Source organism: Sabethes cyaneus, chromosome 2 (assembly GCF_943734655.1).
Source record: "Sabethes cyaneus chromosome 2, idSabCyanKW18_F2, whole genome shotgun sequence".
In the NCBI taxonomy this organism is placed as follows: domain Eukaryota; kingdom Metazoa; phylum Arthropoda; class Insecta; order Diptera; family Culicidae; genus Sabethes; species Sabethes cyaneus.
The window spans coordinates 25,146,928-25,169,598 of record NC_071354.1 but is presented as its reverse complement, the minus strand read 5'-3'; the positions used below and the strand labels follow the sequence as shown (position 1 = coordinate 25,169,598).

The 22,671-nt window shown below is 41.2% G+C and overlaps 1 protein-coding gene across 4 annotated transcripts in view; it reads left to right on the top strand.

The window, feature by feature from the left end:
- The window catches only part of LOC128738144 (single-stranded DNA-binding protein 3), a 106,472-nt gene that overhangs the window by 53,080 nt on the left and 30,721 nt on the right, over window positions 1–22,671 (top strand). For all 4 annotated transcript variants that reach the window (XM_053833034.1, XM_053833030.1, XM_053833033.1 and 1 more), the window contains exons 4-5: window positions 21,285–21,357; window positions 21,467–21,613. In XM_053833034.1, coding sequence (XP_053689009.1) covers window positions 21,285–21,357; window positions 21,467–21,613 — 220 coding nt within the window. The remainder of the gene's footprint in view (window positions 1–21,284; window positions 21,358–21,466; window positions 21,614–22,671) is intronic.

Genomic DNA, 22,671 nt, shown 5'->3' with positions numbered 1-22,671 from the left:
GACTTATTGAAAACTGAACATAACGGATAAGCCAACACTGCTATGCAACGACTCAAAACTACGGCTGGAATGCCATCAGGCCCCGCAGAATAGGAGCGCTTTAGTTTTTTGGCGGCTGCTATCACCATATCAGTAGTAATGGTAAACAAACTCAAATCTACCAAATCGGCCGGAACACGCGCAGCAGCAATTTCAGCGATACTATCCGAGGCAGTTTCATCAGCAAATACGGAAGCGAAAAATTCTGCGAACATCTCGCAAGAGTCAGCAATTGAATTTACTTCAATACCGTCATAGCACACATTTTTAGGGATAGAAGAACTTTTTCTCTTGGAGTTAACGAAATGCCAGAATCTTTTCGGTTGCTTTCGAAGATCGCATTGCACATGCAGTACATACGATTTGTACAACAAAGCGTTCAGATGGCGGTAGTTATCACTAGCACGCTTAAAATTGTGTCGAGTCAGATTAGTTCTCCAACGGCGATGTGCACGTTGAGCGCTGTTACGTTTCCGCTTTAGTTTTCGAAGACGAGGTGTGCACCATGCGGGGGTGGCTGGCCGCTTCACAAACGGCAGATTTGAACTCAACCACTGAGAAATAGTACTGCAAAACTGTGTAGCCATCACATTAACATCATCGCAATCGAAAACGACGTTCCAGTCTGTGTCTGTCAAGTATTCCATCAAAGCAGCAAAATCGATTTTCCGATAGTTTAATTCACCTCTTTCGACTGCAACAGCATCTGTAACAACACTATTGTTTCGAACGGGCAACGATAGTATAAGAGGCGGGTGGTGCGGGTCGACGGGAAGTAGCGGTGTGATACAAGTGTCGACCGTAAGTAAGCAATCGGATGAGCAAAATACAAGGTCCAGCATGCGCCTAAGATGATTTCGTTGCGTGTTCATTTGGAAGAGATTTAAAAAATTCATTCCATCTATTAGGGCCACACTGGCACCGGGCAAATGGGAAGTGGAGATGTTCTGAATGCCATTAGCAGCTGGCTCCCAATCTATGCGCGGCTGATTAAAATCGCCGCAAACAATAACAGTGTCACGCTCAGAGCAGGCATCGCACAGCTCACAGACGGATGAAATGTGGATATTTACAACATCGACGTCCCGAGCCTTTTCAGGTGGTAGGTAAACACAACAGAGCAGCAGTTTTTTATTACGGATAGTGGCACTTACACATACCTGCTCCAAGCGGTTGCCACTCATCGTGCGTATGATTGAGCTGGGGTAGCGCTGTGCAACGGCAATTAAGACACCACCGAATGTAGACTTGTTGCTGTTGTCTGGGTTGCGGTCGCAACGAAACACGTTGTATGCCGTGCCAAATAGTTGTAACGAATTAATGCGGTCATCTAGTCCTGTCTCGGTCAGAAATATAGCGTCAAAATCGCTCTCAGCAGTCGATAGAAAGAGCTCGTCGATTTTTGTCCTCAGGCCGCGCACATTTTGAACATAGAAGAAACATTCGTCAGGTACCGATTGCTCTAATAAACAATTATACTTGCCTGAGTTTGCAGGCTGGAAGACCCCGTCACCCATACCGAACACAGGACCGGGACGATGACGAAGGCGGGAGTCAGTAGATTGCGCGACTGTGTCGGGGGGATTAGGGGCTTCCATAATGCCTGGTATGGAGTGTCCCGGGTCCAAAACGGCAGCGGCAGTAACATCACTTAGCAGGGGGTGGCAGCATCCGGTGAAATACTCATTCTGCGAGGGGCTGATGGTTTCAATGTTTGACGACTGGAGTTTTTTGGTATATCAATAAATTCTCGAAACAGCAAGCCGGTCGGCCAAGTTGTAGGATCCAATGCAATCGTTTTCAAATCAGGGTTGAGGCCAACTTTGTACGATACGAATGTCATACTGCTTGTATCTTTGTCTTTAGGTACAAGCCGTACAGTATCAATCGGATCGGAAATGCTCAGACATCGCAAAACAATTTTTTGAACATCACCATCAGTGAGCGATGGGTTTAAGCCAGATAGGTATAGCCAGAACTTTTTAGGCGGTGCGGGAGGAGCGATAGAAGGAACAGAAAGATCGCTGAGATCTATAGGCTTTGTTCCGCAACACACTTTATCTCGAATGTCTGGCATACGGTCCATCCGACGGCGTTTAACTCTGACAACAGACTCGGTAGGGGTGTCTGCAGATAACGGTGTAGTAGGCAATCGCTTAGGTCTAGCAGAGAAATCATCAATTTTCTTGCTCAAAGCAGCAACGACATCGGACAGCTGCTGCACTTGCGACGGTAAATTGACGAGATCGGGTACTTGGTTCACTTGGCTATGCATAGTAGCATCAATATAGCTACGGATACTTCGGCCGTTCAAGTTAACTCTGCACGCCTCACAAACGAATAAAAGTTTTCCTTGTAAAATACATTCCTTCCAGCCGCGTGTGTTTATTCCACAGCAGTTTTGGCTGATGTGGAAATATGTCTCGCAAAAGCCGCAGAAAATCGGTTCGAGATCGTTGATCTCATATTTACATTCTCCGCATTGCTTTTTGCTCATTCTGATTCGTTGCTTGGCGAGAATGATAAGCAAAACAAAACTCTACTCGACGTACTTGACAGGTTGGTTAACGAAGCTGGCTGATGCTTACACTCGAACAATATAGAGATTGATGCAATCGGTGTACAATAGGCAAAGAAATTTTGCACTAAATTCACGAAATGCCAGGCAAACGATGTTTGTGGCGATTGGTTTTTGGTATCACAAGCAGTATCAGCGAATGCGCAATAGGTTTCACAGAAATCCGAGTAACGAAAACGAATTTTGACACGAATATTAATTAATATTGAACAGACGTAAACAAAACACGTTATCCAAAACTTAACGAACTTAACGAACTGGTAGAACTTCGCTGCACTCTGGTTGCCGTACCTATCGTCGCTATTAGATTTGCTTCGATCTGTTATGCGCACCATGTTCGCCGGGAAAACACCGCACTATCGCCGAAGACAGTAGTTGTCGGCTTGAGAACACTTGAAGGCTCCAACAGGGAGTGGTTGAATATCAGCACTATTAACTTCTATTAACGAACTGTGAAGTATTCCATTGGTTCGAAATCGCTCTGGTTGCATCACTACCAGATGCTTCCCTACTAGCACGGTTGTTACAAAGTTGTTGTGGTAGACGAAATATGACTAATTTCAGTCTTAATTCGGTTGCTTCAACTAAATGGACCTAAAGTGTGCTACTGGGGTTCTTAACCGACTGGGTTAGCCTTTCCCAGGTGCCTCCCATATGAGGTGATGCTGGAGGTAAAAATGTCCACTCGGCTTCGGTACTGGTAATTTCGTTGACGTTGGCTACTTGCTCTGGGTTTATCTTTTTGAGTTTCGAAGCAAGTTCACTTCGTGCTGCAGTGAAATTTGCGGCACGATCTTTGCAGAATTTTCTTGGTACGGCACATTGACCCATTAAGCACGAGTTTGCACTAATTTTTATGTGTACCATCTTTGTAGCCGGACAGGTCGAAAGCACACTCGCCCGCTTTTCAGTTCTACGTCCTACCACTACTTCTGGTAACTTTCCTTGATGCGATGGAACCGTTGCCTGTTCTTCGTAATGCGAAATGTTTGCCTCAGTTCATTTACTACGATGATTGTTTGATTTTGATGATGAAAAATAATATTTTAAATTACACTGGCCGTGAATAAAAACTGAAGATACTGAAGCGTTGATTTTATGGACGCCAAAATACTAAGGTGTCCCTAAGGGAACTTCCCTCTACTATTAGCCATGTAACATGATGATTTTTCGAGAAAATGATCAGGTTTACAGATAGATCACATCAGATAGATAGAATCACGAACTGATCCTATCACGCTCATGCATCCGAAGTATTTTCTGCTCATCCAGGAAAGGATTAAGTACGTATAACGGGCTAGGTTTCAATAGCGTCTTGTTGTTGTTTGTTGGAATGCCGATCTCCTCGGGAAAGGCCTCTACATGAGCTAACCGATACAAATAGGCCTGATGAAGTTCGTCGCCAGTGACTGCTGCATAGCCCGACAAGCTCGTGTCGTCGAACGTAAACAGTTGAACGTTGTTTTGTGTACTCAGCTGTGTTAAACTGTAATGACTTGGTAAGATTTCCGGCCATTTGTTCCATTTTTCGTTGATCTTCCGGTATTACGTCATTCCAGCTGATGTTTGTTTACCAGATTTCATCTGTGAAGGCTAGGAATTGGCTACTTTGACTGAAGATCGTTTCTGGTTCGATTCCTGATTTCGATGCTGACTCGCCGGAATACACATTTAATAGCAATGTTAAATATCATACAGTACAGTCCATCCCGTTGTCGCAATTCTCTGTGCAGTTCGAAGAATGCCCCCGAAACATGCGCGTAGCACAGGGCTCGTACTAGGGTAGCTTTGACCAACCGCGTCCGTTTATCCGGGAACCCATTATCGTGCATTTTTTACCATAGCTTTTCGCATTCGACTGTATCCTATGCTGCTTTGAAATCCGCAAAAATAAGATGCGTGAGCACGTTGTATTCTCGAGCGTGGGGAAAGCACATTTTAGGCTTAGTTGTTCACAGAGTGATGAGCAATTTTTGACATGATGTTATATTTAGAATCAGTGCATATAAAAGGAGCCTCCCAGTTGGCAGCGAGGTATGACGCTAGCCTAATAAGCGTCATAAGTCGTCGTATGTTCGAATCTCGACTGGGAGAGGCTGTTAGAGTCAATGGGATCGTGGCAACTGGTCCTGCAACTGTCCTGCACTCTAACAGCTGGCTGCGAAGTCTGTCGTATAAAAACAGAAGGTCAAGTTTTGATAACGGAATATAGCATCTAGGCTTTGCTTTGCATATAAAAAGCAGAGCTCGAATCATTGACTATAGCGGACTCAAACAAAAATGCAATTGATGTTTCATGAAAATGATAAAAACGTCGCTCAATGTTAATATTAGTGAAACAATAGATTATTATAAAATCTTTCTATTAAAATCTGGAACTAGCAAATTATTAAAGTTTTAAACGTTTGGCGACATGTGTTTCAAAATTTTCTTTTGAAATCATCTATTTTTCTTAAGATTTAATTGTTTTGTTTTTCAATTGATCAAAGAGCTTAATTTGCGAAAAGTAGGTTTTACTGCATGCACTTTTTGCAATTTTTTTTGTGAATTTCGTTTGTCAATAAAATTCGCACTGTGTACACACCCCATCGGGGATCACTACATTATGATAACATTCACCTTTCTGTTCTTCATTCTTTCGAAGGCGCAACGTTTTCGAGGGCAAAGAAACAACCCGCTGCCGTCGTCGTCTTCGTCGTCGTCGAGGCTGAGGCGAGATGACGGTAGTAGCTTTGTACTCTTTTGTTCTTATGACACTCTCGGGCACCTTTTGGGTGGTTGGATGGAGCACAGAACCGGGCAGGCGACGAATACATAATGTAAATAAGCTCCATTACGTAAACAGTGGTTTGGTTATGCTATTTTTTGCAGTGCCTATCTTCTGCTGCGAGGATGATGATTCCGAGTCATATTTCTCGCTTGCTCGCTCGTTCTCTCTTTCACTTGCGTCTGCCCGAGTTCCTGGCTCCAGCCAGCCAGTCAGCAGGTAGGCAGGTGGAACAGGATGGCAGATTATGTACTTCGGTCGAAGTTTTTATTTCTTTTTCTTTGCACGCAAATATACCGATTTTTGCCAATGATTCCATGCCAAGAGAAACGAGTGAAACTGTGACGTTCGAAGGTGAACCACTTGGTTATGGCAACTTTTGGCACCAGTCCGAGTGTTTTTCAGGAAGGTTTATTAAATACATGACATCCAAATTTATCGCTGTTACTGCCACAGTAAACGAAATCATTTCATTTTATCTTCAATTTTTTTTCGGCAATACAGTAGCGTCTTTCCTCTGTGGTTATCTGATTAATCCATTCCCGTTAGCGAGTGGAATTCCACAGTTCCACCCAATCATACGCAACCCAAATTGAGCAGCAAGTTGCTCCAGTCAGCATCGGCGCCGCCACTACTTTATGCTGGGTTCCCTTCAGCTTTAACAAACCAATTAGCAGCGGCCAACTCCCACGCACATAATCAGACCCGAATTTATTTCAATTCTTTTCATTCTGACCATCTTCAGTGAGCAGCGCATTGCTTCCATAGTGACGAGTGCTAAATACTCGAGCCATCCAACTCCATCTCCTCACTCCACCAGGCACTCGCTGCTGCAGCTGCTATGTTGAGTTTGGGGCTAGGCGGGAGTAGTGTTGAGCGCCTCCCGGGCTGTGAAGACTCTTGGGAGGAGATGTGGGCCTCCGCGACTGAGGAGGCTGCACAACTACTACTACGACTACTACTGTTAGTAATGCTACTACAACTATTACCAGTGATCAGAAACAATCATCAGGGAGCACCATCGTCATTCTGTGCTGACGATTATCATCGTCGAGATCCGAGCGAGTTTGATAGTGTAAGAACAACGTTAGGTTGATGATTGCTTATGTACCACCACAACACCGGATCGAGACGGGGCGCGCGGTATGTGGCGTTCAACTTCGTGTTGTGTTCTCACACTGGATTCGTTAGTGTATATTATATGTTGAGGATGCACATTTGGATATGTAGGCTCCTGCTGAATGGGTTTTCGGGCGGAAGAGACCGAGCAGCGCAAGCAAGGCAAGAATGTTCTACAAATAGTTTCGCTGTACACTGTTATTTCTGTTTAAAGACACTGTGCGTTGAAGAAAAACGCGTTCAGAATTGTTAGTTTGTTTGAAAAAATATGTTGGATATGTTTTGCTTTACAGTTTGATTTTGGGTTCGCGTCAAATGCCACAATTTTTTTGTAACGTTTCATTAAAACCAAAAACAAAAAAAAAATTAATTAAAAAGAATCACTAAGAAACAATTTTTTTTATTCAAAATAAAAACTTTTATGAAAAAAACAGTTGTTCTTACGAGAATTATCATTTACAATTGCATATCATTTTCTGGTCGCCATTTGGAGCGATTGATGCTTACCACTTAAGATTCCGAAACATAGCTTGCCCTTCCAGATACCTCAAGGAAGCCACATGGAGTCTTTGATATTCTTTTTTATTTGTTAAAAATTTCGGATGTGATACATTGTGGCATTTGAGAGTTATAAATAGCTTACAATTATGCTTTCGCCTCCTTCAAATCAGAAAATTCTTTCACGTATTACATACAAAATTTACTTTAAACACAGAAAAATGGTTCGATTATTTGTGGAACTCGATTACCGTCGCTAAAAAGTGAAGATTCCGCATAACCGACTTGACTTTTGTGACGACGGCCCGTTATTGATCCTGCACCGAACAACTTATGGTCATTCTCGACAGCGCATATCCATGCGTATTGTCGCCAAGTATCGACCGATCGACCGCCCAGTTGGCATCGAGGTACGACGTAGTTTAACAAACTAGTCGTCGTATATTCGAATCTCGACTGGGTGTTGCTGCTAGAATCAGTAGGATCGTTGCACTAGCCGCGTAATTGTCCAATAGTGTAATAACCGGCTGCGAAGTTTGCCGATAAAGCAGGGTCAAGTCTTAAAGATGTTTGTACCCAAGGCTTTGATTTTTTGGGATCGCAGAATTTTACACTCGAAAACCCTTAGCACTCGTTGATCTGCTTCCTCCATCGCCCATGATTCATATCTGTAAAGGGCCACTGGGAAAAGTAGTAGTCGTATCTAGCGTCTGTTTTGCAAACTACGGAACTTCAGCTGACTACGTAATCCATAGAAAACCCGATGCGCGACTGCAATTCGTCGGTTTACTTCGCGAGTTCCATCTTGACACTAACACCATTTGAACTTCCACGTTCTCTGTCACCAATCTGGTTCGACAGTCTTTACACTCCAGTGTGGTACATTTTTAAAAATAGGAAATCTCACCGATTCCGGCATGTATAGCTAAAATTATCACATTAGGCCAAAAATTTTACATTAACGTTTTAAACAATAAAATAATGTTTTATTGAAAAAATATTAAACGAGAACAATTTGGAGAAATTCCAATTACTTCTAATTTTCAAGGTGATCATCATAGATTCGCGTATTTCCGTTCCGACTTCATAATCACGAGTAATCATGAGATGGAAAGGTCCAAACATTTGTTGAGCGGTTGTGTTGCACTATATCAGAAACGACGTAGATACCTTGATAAGGGGCTGACTCAGCCCTGCGATATTTATTTGGAATGGTGCTGATAATCAGGTGATAAATTTCATACGAAATGCATCACCTGATTGGGATAAATACCTACAGTAGTAGAAGTGGTTCATCAAACTTTGATAGCTCACTGATACGACATGGCATAAATAAAAAAAGGACATATCACAATAGACCAGAATAATGGTCGCGGTGGTAAGTTCCCAACACGGCAAAAAGTCCTTCATAAGCGTGGAAAGTTAAGAACCAGCTCAGCAATCCTATATCTACTAATACTCTCGATAATAATTTAGAATTATTCCGAAAAAAATACTGACTTTTTACTTCGGATAATCGAGTAAAAATACTCGACAATCGAACCTCTGACTATCCACTTCTTGGATAATGATCGAATTTGACCTATACAGGATAATTATGGTTGCTATTAAGTAAAAAATTCTCAAAAAAATTTAACAGTGAGCTCCCAAATCAACACTTTTATTATATGCAAAGGTTATGTCAGTTCGAATCTCTCTGCCTTTTCTTCAATTACCATTCGAAGGAATTTATGAAAGGCGTCGTAGCTGGCACGCATTGTTCCAAATAAAAGCCATGAAAGCATTTTGTGTTTCCAATTTTACTGAGCATATATCATCATGCAATGTAACCTAAGGAATTGAGCTAAAAAAGCAAAGCTTTAAGATTAATTTAGGATTTAATTAAGATTAAGATTAAGATTTAATTTAGGAGGCTTTTGACTGATGAGAAGGAGCACAATTCTGTTGGAAGCAGTAATTTCCATCTTGGGACGAATTTCGTAGCACTATAGTAAGGTTAATAGAAGTTTGACGCTTCGTGAAATTCAACCCCAACCACTTCGGTTTACTTCTCCGTTAATCCTTGGATCCGTGGCTTTCTGTATGCTTTGAGCTTTACTTCAAATGCAAGTCTAATATCATTTCTCGTTTCGAGTCCATGATTACAGCGCCAAACAACCTTTCAAAACAAACTGCACCTCACAAATGTCAAATGTTTTCAGTTTCAATTAAAATATTCACAATTAGATAAAGTCAACTTTTTGAGAAAATACTTTTTTGTGTGTGGATATTATCACTACATCCAGCATTTTGATGTATTGTGATCTCATCCAGGTGTTGTTCCGCAATTCGTTGTTATTGCAGTATCGCTATAGAGTGAGCGAAGAAAATACTTGCTGGTAGTCCAAAAAATCAATGACAACTACTTGAATGTTAAGCAAATTATTTGTGTCGTGACATAATCTTTCTATTAGATTGAAACGAGGATGTCGTTACACCTGCCACTCTGTATGAAACAAGTAATTTAAGTATGATACCTCTCACATTCCGGTAGTATGTATACGGAGCAAATTCTGACGACATCACTCCGTAGCTAACTCCCTACTTCCAATCACTATGGTCTGCTTCTCCAGTAATCCGTGAATTCGCTTCTTTCGGCATGCTTTGAGCTTCAATTCATTTCTGATGATATTCCTGATCGACGATTCAATCACATTCGAAGACCAAAGATCATTGATCGCCAAATTTGCTTCCTACTTAACTCGTTTTGTAGTGGTCTTGGTGCGAACAGTAGACAGAGGTCTACTTCTCTGACTGTATTTATATGTATTCGTTTATTTGTGCCCTTTTTATGGTGCGGAAGATAAATCTATCGTTGACATTGATGTTGAGCTGCCTCAAAATCTAACAAGATCTGATTTTCTTCAAATTTATTATTATGCCTCGTTTTGAATGCCCGACTGTAAGGTCACAAAAACAAACGACCTGCACGGTTTCAGTTGGTTAGTTTGTTATCACAGTTTTCACTCTCAAAACAAAAATTCTGTACGAGAAAATGAATTCATTATGTTCTGATAGACAGAAAGAGTGCAGTGAATAAGATAGTAAACAGTAAGTTTGAGTAAATTCGAAAAGTTAATGATAATTACATGAACCATGAAATATTTGTGCCGTGATATGGTGTTTCTATTGAGTTGAAACGAGGTTGTCACTCCCTCTGCAACTTAGTATGAAATTAATAATTTTGTGTAAGAACCTCTCACATTCTGGTAGTACATGGATTGAGAAAAAATGACAAGAACTAACATTTTCTTAAAAAGTAATCTGCTAACTGTAAAACACGAACTATTATGACAAAATAGTTCCCACTCTAACAAGATAAAAAGATGTTTAAAGTCATTCCTTTTAAATATTATGATAACCATTTCAATAGAATATTGAAACAAAATTGAAAAAAAGCGTTTTCGAATCAAACTGATCAAACATCAAACACATAGCTCGGACATTTAGTGTGAAACAAATGCGCTCATTTCTAAATCGAAACGCCATAAAAATGGCGTTTATTGAGATTTGAATATTATCCAAAATCCAAAAAAAAGTGCCAAATACGCGGTGCAGGCCGCAGCAGAGTTCCATTTGGTCGACAGCAGAGGGTCTCTGTCTGTCTGTCTGTTTCGCTCGTCTATATGACCGGTCTAGTTTGCATTGGGCACACAAAATCAACTCTAGTTGCAGTTACAAAAATAAATATAAATATTACGACCGACCTCCACTGCTGCCGGTCGTGGCTGCTGGCCGCTGCTGCGTCGCTGTTGCTACTCTACTACTGCTGCTGTTGCTGACGGTGTTGTCAGTCGGACAGTCAGTCACACAAACCAGCGCACTGGAGAGAGTAGGTATTGGTAGACGTAGGTACCTACAGTAGTACATACACCGTGTGCCCCGTGTTTCCTCCCGACAACCAGCGCGCGATTTGAATATGCTGCCGAGCATTCCATGTATGTGGAGCATACGTAAATAGCGCCCTCCTTATCGGGGTTCCCTTGACAATTGGGGGTGACAAATTTCCACCGGCTTCCCCCCGGGCGGCGGTAGGACAGACACCAGGACCCGGTGTGTGTGGGTGGAAACTTGCTTGAGGACGAGTAAGGTGTTTGCTCACACCAGCGCGCTTTGTGGCTGTGTGTGGGAATTGATCGACCGATTTTCGCTTGCTAGGGTGGTTCTTATGCTGTTTTTTGTGAGTTGTCAGTTCAGACTCGATAGGAGGCAGACTACGGAGAGTAGATAAGGCAAATCAAAGAAATACGCTAAGAATGGCGAATCTTGCTCGGGACAAGGTAATAACTGGAGCCGAATGAGAAGATCCACGAACGCAAATCGGACCGTCGTCGTCGTCGTCGTCGTCGTTGCTAGACAAACATCAACATTGGCCATTATAGCGTGAAAAGCAACAGCAGCAGCAACAACAAGAATAGGTACAACGGAAAATATTTATCGACAATGACGACAATTGGGGAGTATGACTGGGAAGAAGCTTTGGATGCGAATGTATAAATAAAATTTCATGAAATGTGTGTCTACTTTGACAGCAGTAAAAGTAAGGTTCTGGGGCTATCGGTCGAGTGGGGAGAGAGACCAACGGTAGGCTCCCAAGGAAACGAGTGTGTACGGTATTAATGTTGGTTGAATGCGTATTTTTGTTGATCGGGAAGAGCGTTTCGGCTTGGTTGGGCTATTTGAGGAATTGTTCTGTCTGCGTTGGTCCAATTTTTCGGTATATTTTTGTACCGAGTGGATATCTACTGTCATAAGAAAAATGTCATGTTTTGTGTGCACGTACATATATACTTACCTTAATTCAAGTGTTATTATTTTCACCGTGGTAGAGTTAATCATTTGATACCACTAAACACTATACCTATATTCGAAAATTCAAACCTGTGTTTTTGTGACCGACTAAAAATTTTAAGGTGAAACTAGTTGCCATCGATTTTGCAAATTTTAAAAGCAGTTTTTTTGCTTGAAACAAAAATTTTGTTCATGAAAATATATTCGCTGTGTTCAGATTGGCAAGAAAAATGCAGTGAATACATTTCTAAAAACAGAACCTGCTCAAAAACTGCTTCCGAAATGGGACTCTCCGATGAAAAGTTGATGACTGCTAGTTTTCCGTTAAGAAATTCTTATTTCAGATTTCGATTCTACAGACCTTTCCACTTATTTTGATACTAATTTTGTAACGGTTCGACCATGGAAAGGGAATAGAAAACGATCATACACATAAGTATTCCTGTGCGGCGCGGAACATATTCGATATAAAATATTGCTTCTGTAAAAACACACATTTCAAAACTTTATGTTCCTTGTTTTCGGATTTCGGTTGTCGAGCAATACTTTGCATACAGTTACTTGACGTCCAGTATTTTTACTGGCAGGACTTTGAAGTCCTGAATCTCCCAATCCCAAAGTCCAGAAGGTAACTGACGATCAGACTATGCCTACTAACCACACATTATCTGCTTAGTGTTGAGGCTTTGGAGTCAAATGAGCATCTACTGAGCCTACTTGTAACAGGTTCTTACTTCTTCTTACTACTAACATCTTAGAGCCTTGAATCTGGGTGACTCTTGCCGTATCAAGAATTCCTCTCCACTGTATTCGGTGCTGGGCTCCTCGTCGCTAATTCGTTGAGCATCTCGATACAGGGTGCGCGACGTTAGGCATATGGACGATAAGCAGGCGGACGTTAGGCAGACGGACCTTAGGCATAATGGCTGTTAGGCATAATGGACGATGGGCATAATGGACGATAGGCATAATAGACGTTAGGCATAATTTAAAAAACTTTGCTTTCCTACGAACATGCATTTGAGCCAATCATCACTCCGTCATAACATAATACAATGAGAACCGAGGCCGCCCATTTAACAGAAATTCATTTGGCATAATGTGGTTTGCAATAAAAACATTGTATTAACATAAAGGACAATTTGGCAGAGTGTCGTAATAATGCCGTAAGAAATATATGACTTTTCATCGATGATTCAGGGCGAGGTTGCAGGTTTGCTGGCGACCTCTCGTCGGAAGAGTTGAACACTGCGAGGAACCTCCCGATCTGTCTAGGTTTATACGCTTTTCTAGGTCTACGGATTCTTGTTAGTCTCTCTAGCCCTCGCATCGACTCAGAGGACTGGTACTGAATGGACGAATAACAAATAGCTGAGATCCACATGACCGAGCTTCAACAACTGTCTCAGAGGGCCGAAATTGTATTTGGCCGAATAAAAAAAACGAACCCTTATTTCTCGGGTACTTTTTCATTTTGACGTATCTGGAAATGAGAGATTCTCTTCGTGTCTCCTCTCTTCCGCTTTTTACGGCGAAACTAATGCATTGAAAAGAAAATTTTCAAAACATTTGGCTAGCTAGTGACTCTGGCAACCGATTCATGCAAAGCTGATGTGTCAAAATGCATTAGTATCACCGTGAACAGCGGAAGAGAGGAGACACGAAGAGAATCTTTCATTTGCAGATACGTCGAAATGAAAAAGTACCCGAGATTTTGCCTGCTTACGAAAACCAAAACACAAAAGGTCGAATCCCTACTTGGCAGAAAACTATTTTCTCGAATAATATTGATTAAATTAATGTTTTAAGTTCAATGTTAAGCTGGTTATCAAAATAATCAACCTTCTGCGGCTGAGGTGGTAGTCTGACAGACACCGAAAATCAGACAAATGCACGAGTTCTGTAATGTATTGTATTTTGATTCTGAAGTTTGCAATGTCTTCCCAACTCATATCTGCGGGTTTACTACATCCAATAGGTTGCTAAATATATGTTCTTAATTCTAAAATAATTAAGATCTGAATATCCATAATTCAATAATAAGAATTATTAAGTTAAGTTTGGGTGTCCAGTAGACTACCACGTCAGCATAATCGGTAAGATTAGGGCACCTCAGCCGCAGAAGGTTAAAAGATATTTTCGCGTGTTTTAGAAAAATCCAATACTATTTGTTATGTTTGTAACCAAAACCAGACCCCTGATAAGCTGTTATGTTTTCGCATCAAGAATCGCAGCTTACTCCCTAAATACTCTACACAAAGCTGAAACTAATACCTGCGCTACTAAATTACTGCTAGGTTTACTGACTAGTAGACTCTTGAAGAGAACGGATTTCACTGCATAGTCGTCTGGCATCCTTGCGATCTGGCCGGCCCAGCCTAATCTCCCAACTTTTATCAGGTGTACGATGGGAATCTTTACAAGTAGTGTCTGCAGCTCGTGGTTCATACGCCTACGCTACTCCCCTGTGCTTTCCGTTGGTACTCCCCCAAAAATAATCCGCAACACCTTTCGTGTAAATTAAGCAAGGTCATGTATGTCTTCTGTAAGCAAAGTTACTGCCTTGTCTCTAGTCCGTAGAGGACTACTTGTCTTATTAGCGTTTTGTACATCGTCAGCTTTGTGCTCCTTGTTCAAAGCGTCTTACGGAGGGAAAAGTAGGCTTAACTTCCAGCATGAATGCGTGATTGAATCTCCTTACTTGTATTTTTTCGGCGGTGACCAGAGATCCCATATAGGGTAAAGAACTAGTTTTAAGCAGTCTAAGCGGGTCACTGATTGTTTTACCTTATTACAAGCGATGGGTTGACTAAGTGGGGGATATCAGCATACCAATCTTCTTGCTATCTTTAGTTCTTCAAGCTGTTACCATTGGAAGACACTATTGTTGAGCTAAACTTTTGATTTTTCGCTTTAAAAGTTGGAGCAGCGGAACTAATTTTGAACAGCCCGAACCCATTTTCACCCGCAAGGTGCTTTTTTAAGCAATCCTGAAATCTGAATTTTTTTACGTCCCCTTAAAAAATCCCTCGAACTTTTCCCCCTATTCAGTAAGTTCGCGTTCCTATCCGCTACCTACTAATCGGCATCTGATGCGTAATCGGCATAGCGTATCGGCATAGATGCGTAAAATGCCATCTGTCTAAATTGTTTATCGGGGCATACACTCACCGCACCGTTCGGCAAACGGTATTCGTCGTCTCTTTTATTCTCTGGTGTTCTTATGGGAAACTGCGAGTTTGACGTCTCACTCGCTGTTCATAAGGATGGTGGGAGAACAAAAGAGGTAAACATATAGCAGTACAAACGATCCGACTCAGAACAGTGTTGTCAAAGCAAATAACATTGAAACACATCGTTGCTTTATTAAATCACTGAGAAAATCTTCGAAAATTATTGAAAAAGCTGTCTTTTGTGTTGTTTTTAATAAAGAAAAATTAATTATGAACATACATTTCTCTTGAAAGTATTGAACCACGTTTTCACTATAGGAGGTTTCAGTTAATTTCAAACTTAAAATTCTTATTTCCAGAACCGAAACAGTGTCTTGGCAACACGATAGTTCATCAGTTGTGCTGCAACTGCTGCTAATGGTGAACAGGTTCCGTCAGTTCAGAATTTGTTTTCAGTTTTGTTAGAAAATAATAAAACTTTCGGCTAGTGACAAAGCCTTAGATAATAGAAAAAAAGAGACTGAATAATATGGTATGTGACAATTGAGTGCTTGACTTTTAGAGTGGTTGTAATCAGTGCTGAAAATTGTGATGGATTCGTTAGTAGCGAGGTGGCGATTGCTGAAGAGCAACTGAAAAATGTATGTTTTTGGACAACAATTTTTAATTCATCATATTTTTTGTCGGAAACCCAGTAAATTGTGTTTGTGTGAATTAAATGTATGGTTAAGTGATTTGTGAAGATGATCCTATCAAAAGATTTTGAAAATATGAATAAAAAAGTGCATTTTCGGATCATTTATGTTCAACTGATTAAAATAGGTAACACTGCTTAACTCGTTCCTTACCCTATATGAACTCATCAACCACTTCCAGTTTATCGTCGTCAATAGTTAGTTTGTGGGAGGCAAACGTTGTTTTCTCTGGAGTCTCTTTCTATCATGTATTTGGTTTTAGACGGATTGATTTGTAACCCAATCGTTTTAAGCCTCCGTTGTTAGTTTGGCGCAGATTGCCTCCGCCGTCTCAAGGTTTTTAGTAGTGATGTCGAGGTCGTCTGCGAAGGCTAGGAATTGGCTATTTTTGTAAAAGTTCGTTGCTCTGGTTCAGATGCACGTTCGCCAGATCACACCTCCAATAGCAATGTTGAATAACATACAGGACAGTCTATCCCCTTAACGCAACTTACTGTGCGATTCGAAAGGGCTCGAGAGTGCCCCCGAAACAAGCACGTAGTTTAATCAGTCAGTCGCGTCAGTTTGCCCGGAAAACCGTTCTCGTACATTATCTGCCAGAGCTGTTCGCGCTCGACTCTATCGTATGCTGCCCTGAAATCTACGGAATGATTATGTGTGGCCACGTTGTACTCCCTACATTTCTGGAGGATTTGTTGGAGAGTGAAATTGGATCCATAGTAACACGGGCCCCCAAAATGTTCGCCTGATACTGCCCTACGAATTCTCTTGTTATTGGGTATAGACGACGCAACGTTGACCAACGTGATGCCGCGGTAATTATAGCAATCTAGCCGGTCGCCCTTGTTGTAAATGGGACAGACTACACCTTCCATCCACTCCTCCGGTAGTTTCTCGTCCTCTCAAATCCTAAAAATTATCCAAAGTGCCGTTGCTAGCGCTTCTTAGCCATTTTTCTAGAGCTCTGCCGGGAGCCGGTCCTTTCCGGCGGCTCTATAATTCTTCACCTGACAAATTTTTCGCCGGATCTCTTCGAGATCGGCGTTAAGGTCCTCATCGAAATAGTGCTTTCACCTGTCGACCACCTCGCGCTCGTTTGTGATTAGATCCCCTCCCTCGTCCCTACACATGTCAGGTTTAGCTGTTCTGGTCCATGGTCGGAACTTTCTTGGATGTCGCAGAGGTGCGGTCCTTCAGAGGACCAAATGTCGAGTCGGACCACGGACCACGTAGTAAGCAAAATTCGTGCCCGGTGGTCCAACGTATTCAAACGGAGATCATCGAGGAAGATACGATTGAACATTTGGGGCTTATCAGCGGACGGAAGGAGTGGCAGTAGAGTACTCTCGGAAAACCGGTGAGCGGATCGGTGAACAACTTGGAAAAATCTTGAACGAGCAGTGGAAGCACATCCACGATGCGATCAGTACTACAGCGCGAGAAGTGTTGGATACTACTGCTACAGTCACTGGCAGTGAGTAGTTTGCCGCAGAATGCCAACGAGTGACTGACGAGAAGAATCAAGCTAGAACTCACATGTTAGCTGCAACTGTGATACACCAGAGCAGAGCAGAGAGATACCGAGATGCTAGTGCTGCCGAAAAGAGACTTCACCGTCATGGGAAACGCTAGCACTGGGATCGCGTTCTTGCGGAAGCGGAGAATTGCTTCTAGAGGCACGATTTTTAAAACGCTCACGGAATCAGGAACCGAACCGTGCCGACTCCTGTTATGTGCAGAGATAAGGAGGGAAACCTGCTTACCGAACGATCGGAGGCGGCCAGGCATTGCAAACAATATTTCAATGTAGGGGTCATCATTTCTTGGATGGATTTAATGAATACTCCAAAAGTTCTTGTGTTGATTTAACTCAACATTTAACACTTATCTTCCGATCCGTGCACTTTAAAATCACTAAAAAGCGATTATTAAAGCGTTTTATTGAAATTACGCAACTGACTTTATTCCTTAAATTCGTCGTACCGTTTTAAATCCGTCTATCAAAATTTTTCATCGTCCGAACTAAAAATCACAACAATGTTTATGAAATTAGCGCGCATGTATTTGTGTAAGACGGCATGACAAATGTTATTCTGCAAAAGTTGCTGCTGGTCATACAAGTTTTCCCGGCTGCAGAATAACGACAATGCGTTGCGTGAGTTATTTTCATTTATGAATGGCGGAAAGTGAAACGATTAGTAGACATTTTCTTCTTCGTCGCACGAAAAAACGTAGGAAATTTGGCTGGTAGGAATTCTTTAATGAAACAATGCATTTAAAAAGATCTCAGCTCACTTTGATTGATTGCGTATGATAGTCAACAAACTAAAATAATAGGGAATAACTAATTTTGCATCGTGTGTCAGAAAAAACGCTGATATTTTTAATAATTTGTGTTGGATAAGACGGGAATAGGCAATTACGATGAAGCAGCAACATACCCTACTGTTGAATGGTTAACAAGATGAAGCTGTCAACAGAAACATGATAATAATTGAAGACAAATTTTAGAGGAGGTTAAAAAAGTAGCTAGACAGCTGAACAGAGCTGCCATGAGTGCATGAGTGCATGCACAAAAATCTGTATTTGTGGCAGCTTTAGAGCTGAGAAACGATAAAGCAGCTGGAAAGGACGGTATCCTCGCTAAACTTCTGAAAGTCGGTGACGAACGGCAGTATTGTGCAATCCTTCAGGTTGTACTAAAGGTATGGACTGAGGAGGAACTACCTACGATCTGGTTGGAAGGTCTTATATGCCTATTTACAAAAAGGACCACAGGCTCGGGGCATCCTGCATACAAAATTCTCTCCCGCATCTTGTTTCAGACAGAGGCCGTTGCAGGAAGTCTGTGTTGGCGAATACCAGTGTGGTTTTCGGGAAGGACGAATTTTTGATGAGCTCCGAGAATTCCAATTGCAGACCCACCATTTGTTTATAGACTTCAAGGCGGCGTACGATACAGTTAAACCAAATGAGCTAGGACGGATTATGCTTCAACTTGGTTTTCCAACAAAACTGACTGGGCTAATACGTGCTACGTTCAAAATCAAGCTTCAGAATAGCGGACAACACATCGGACTGATTATGGGCGACTGCAGAGTGGCAGCCCAAGACCGAGAAACCCGGAGACAACTTTTATATTCGGTTCAGATTCGATTAGCAGATTGTCGCCAAAAAAGTACAACTTAAAAACTTTTTCCGTGACAATCCGCTTATCGAATCTGGGCCGAATTTAGAAGTTGTCTAAATTGTGTGATTATCGAAATAGATGGGATCGCGGTGTATGGCAATTTAGCATCAACTTAATTAAACCAGCTATCTTTATAAAAAATTTAACTCGATTAGATTAGATTGGAATTAACTGGATAAAATTTATTTGACTAGGAAGATAAGAACAGGATCTAACCTAAACTAAACTACATAAGATTGGTTAAAATTAGATTAAAATGATTAAAGTTAATCTAGACAAACCCATATCTCATCATATGTTATCACAAATTGAGTTAGTATTTGCGAATACCTTTATTTTTATAATTGTATAAATTTATTTTGATTAGTATGTTAAGATTTGGTTTGAAAGCTATCTCTATTGGGGACGCAAACTCCTACAATGCTGGAACTGATCAGTCATCCAGGATTTTTCGAGACAGTCTCAAAACTAGATTGCTTGTTCCGGATGACCAAGCGTACCGGAAAGTGTCCCGTACAGATTGATTTTTTTCTTGCGTTTTTATTGTGTTTTATATCACACTCGCGATGCCACAAGAACCACTAGCGTTCGTGTAAAATGCTATAACATAAATGATATAAAACTGTAAATATTGATACATTTTGAATTAGTTTTCTAAATTCATTGCCCAAGGTAATGACCTAGAGTCGAATCTTGCTAATTTTGTGGAATAAACTGTGAACTGCATAACTGCGTTGCAGTATTTGTTGTCTATATATCGCGTGTTCACTCACAATTGGTGATTTTGCAACGCCGATAAAGTTTTATTGTGTGGTATAATTAGGATATGCTTGCTTTCATAATTAAGTGAAAAGAGAAGGAAAAATCTTAAACAGATATTATCTAAAGTTATTCATTCCTATAGAAACTGGCTTACTGAATTACATTTAAATTTTTATTTCAAACTTACTCCACCAGTAAGTTATTGAAAGCACAAATATGTACCACGACGTCTTCGTCGTCGTCGCCGTTGATGATTGCTTAACGGTTGTGTACCATATTGCATTGCAACGACTGGACAGACGGACACCAATCGACGGACGACGCATTGCAATCGGCAGCGTCTCAACAGTCCCTACAGCAGCAGCAGCAGCAGCAGCAGAGCACATTCGATTGCGTTCACCAAACCGGTATTTCGACGTGTGAAGAGTTGTGCCGTGATGCTAACCCAACCGAAAGACGAAAGCAACATAAGCCACCTACTAAGCGCCATCCATCGCAATCGGTTTTAAATTTATGACTGGTTTACGCTCAGGTTTCGCACGAACCGAAGCTGATTTACTTTATTGATTGTGTACACATATTTCAAGACGGTATTATCACTTCATCAGACTTCACAATTAATAAAATTCCACAAACGAATAAATTCGTTTTTATTAGCCTTGGTTCCATCTGATTTGCATAAAATTGCTTCTTAAAAAGGTCTACCTACCTACTCTTTGTTTTTGTTTTCAACAATTCACAAAAAAGGTTCCTTTAGCAACATACTGCACCACCCTACAATCATCTTCTAATGGCAATCATTGCATTTGATGATGACGCTGATGATGATGACGCTGATGATGATGATGATGATGATATACAACGGATGTCGGATGATAAAGCGTGGCTTCCCTGCTGCACACATGTGCAAACCCCGTGAGCTTTTCCTTGCAAAGGGTAGCTATAAAAATGCACGCTTCCAATGACGAAAGTAGCACTCAGGGGCACTCATTTTCACTTCCCTGGCGCTGCTGCTGTTGTTGTTGTGCTGGTGCTGGTGTTGGTTTGTTGTGCTAGCTAGCAAGCAACTATCGGCTAGTGGCGGTCGCGGTAGACGCAGGCCTACATGCACATACATATGTAGTACGGTACTAGCTCGCTTTACATACAACCCATTGAATCATTGAGTTATGGGGTTAGTTTGACGGTACATACATCAACCACCGAGCAAACAGCCAGCCAGCAGGGCAACGGCAGTATGAAAAAAAAAAAATCGCTGTAGAATTGTACGCCAGGCTCGGCCGAAGGGTTTCGGTAAACCCTGAATGATGAGGGGTTGGTGGGTAACGACGACGGGAAACGGCTGCCGAAGGTGGACCGAAATGATTCGCGCATACATAAATTATGAGCAAAACTATCGCAAGATTTTCATTTACATATGTGCGATAGCGTATGAGTGTGGTTGTTGATGGCGCTACGGTTGTTACGGTCGTTCGCAGGAATAATCATTGGTATTTCAATTTGTTTGGTTTTCCCAGCAGCGTTTTGAAGGAATTTTTGGAATTTTATTCTGCTGGAATACGAACAACTATTTAAAGTTTTTCTGTCATTGTCAACTAATTCTATTTTTTTCTTTTATCTCTTTTTTTTACAGAATTGCACTATATGTATATGAATATTTATTACACGTAGGGGCATCGAAAGCAGCACAAACATTCTTATCCGAGGTGAGATTTTGACTGGAGTAGTGCAGTACATTTCCATTTGGGGCCCAACTTATGTCTATAATAACTGCTCTTCCCGTTTGGTTTGTTTTTTTTCTTCTTTCGGAATTAGATACGATGGGAGAAGAATATCACACTAGGAGAACCTCCGGGCTTCCTGCACTCGTGGTGGTGCGTATTCTGGGATCTCTACTGCGCGGCACCGGAACGACGGGACACCTGCGAGCATTCATCCGAGGCCAAAGCATTTCATGATTACGTGAGTATTCGCATTTCCGGATTAGTTAGTGCTCTGCTTGGAGCTTATTATTCATTCTTCATACACTGGTTAGATACGTTTGTACGATAAACTGAAAACCCCACTAGTGAAACTAGCAAAACAAATCCAAAATTTCTGAATCATGGAGAAGCTATTGCAGTAGCAGACACAAGCAATATTGTATTAAAGGATTGCGCACCAAAAAGATAGATCCGCTGATAATTTGGCATTTGAGTCTTTTTCATTTGTTGATTCGCTCAGTATCTATCCTCCAGACATGTCTGTAGGGATTTGTTTATACTAGAAAAGATCAAATCAAGAGACGCAGTAGTCTGACTCATTCGAGAAAAAAGAGCTCTTTGAATTCTTAGTCACCCTCAATTATTTATTGTCCAGCTATATGTTGACTATATTGATTAAAATTTTCACCGAAAATAATTGTAGATTATAAGCCGGATAGGAAAAAGAGGCCTGTTTGTTTCGTGCAATACTGTTTTGCTACAACGCGTGTCCAAAATAAATAATAACCTGTCAGTCAATTTTCTTGCTGATGACTGATATTTTAGACCTCAAAGTTTAATTTTGTAAACTACCTGCGTTTTAAAACTAACTAAAAAGCTGACTGAAAGAAACTAGTTAAAACTTCGGAGGAATGTTTACGTTTGTTTTAATTTCGTATGCCATTATCGGCAGTTCAAAATGAATGAATGATTCACATTTGATTCCATTCACTTTTGTCCAGAAAGAACGAATGTACAGAACAACACGATTTTTTTTTTGCAATAAGTGTGTTGTCCTACATGGAAGTAACTTAGGATTATTACTTTTCCTCATATACTTCAAAGGCGTGTGTTTTTAAAACCTAAACATGCAAACTATTATATGCTGATGATTTGCAAGTATTCCTTATTGCAAGCTCCATAGAGGACTGCAAAATGAGAATGAGAACGAGATTTCGTGATGGTGGTACCGCTTCTCTGCATACCTGCTTTTCGAATAGTACTTTTCAATGCAATGTTGAACAGCAAACAAACCTTTCAAACCATCTAACGTCACAT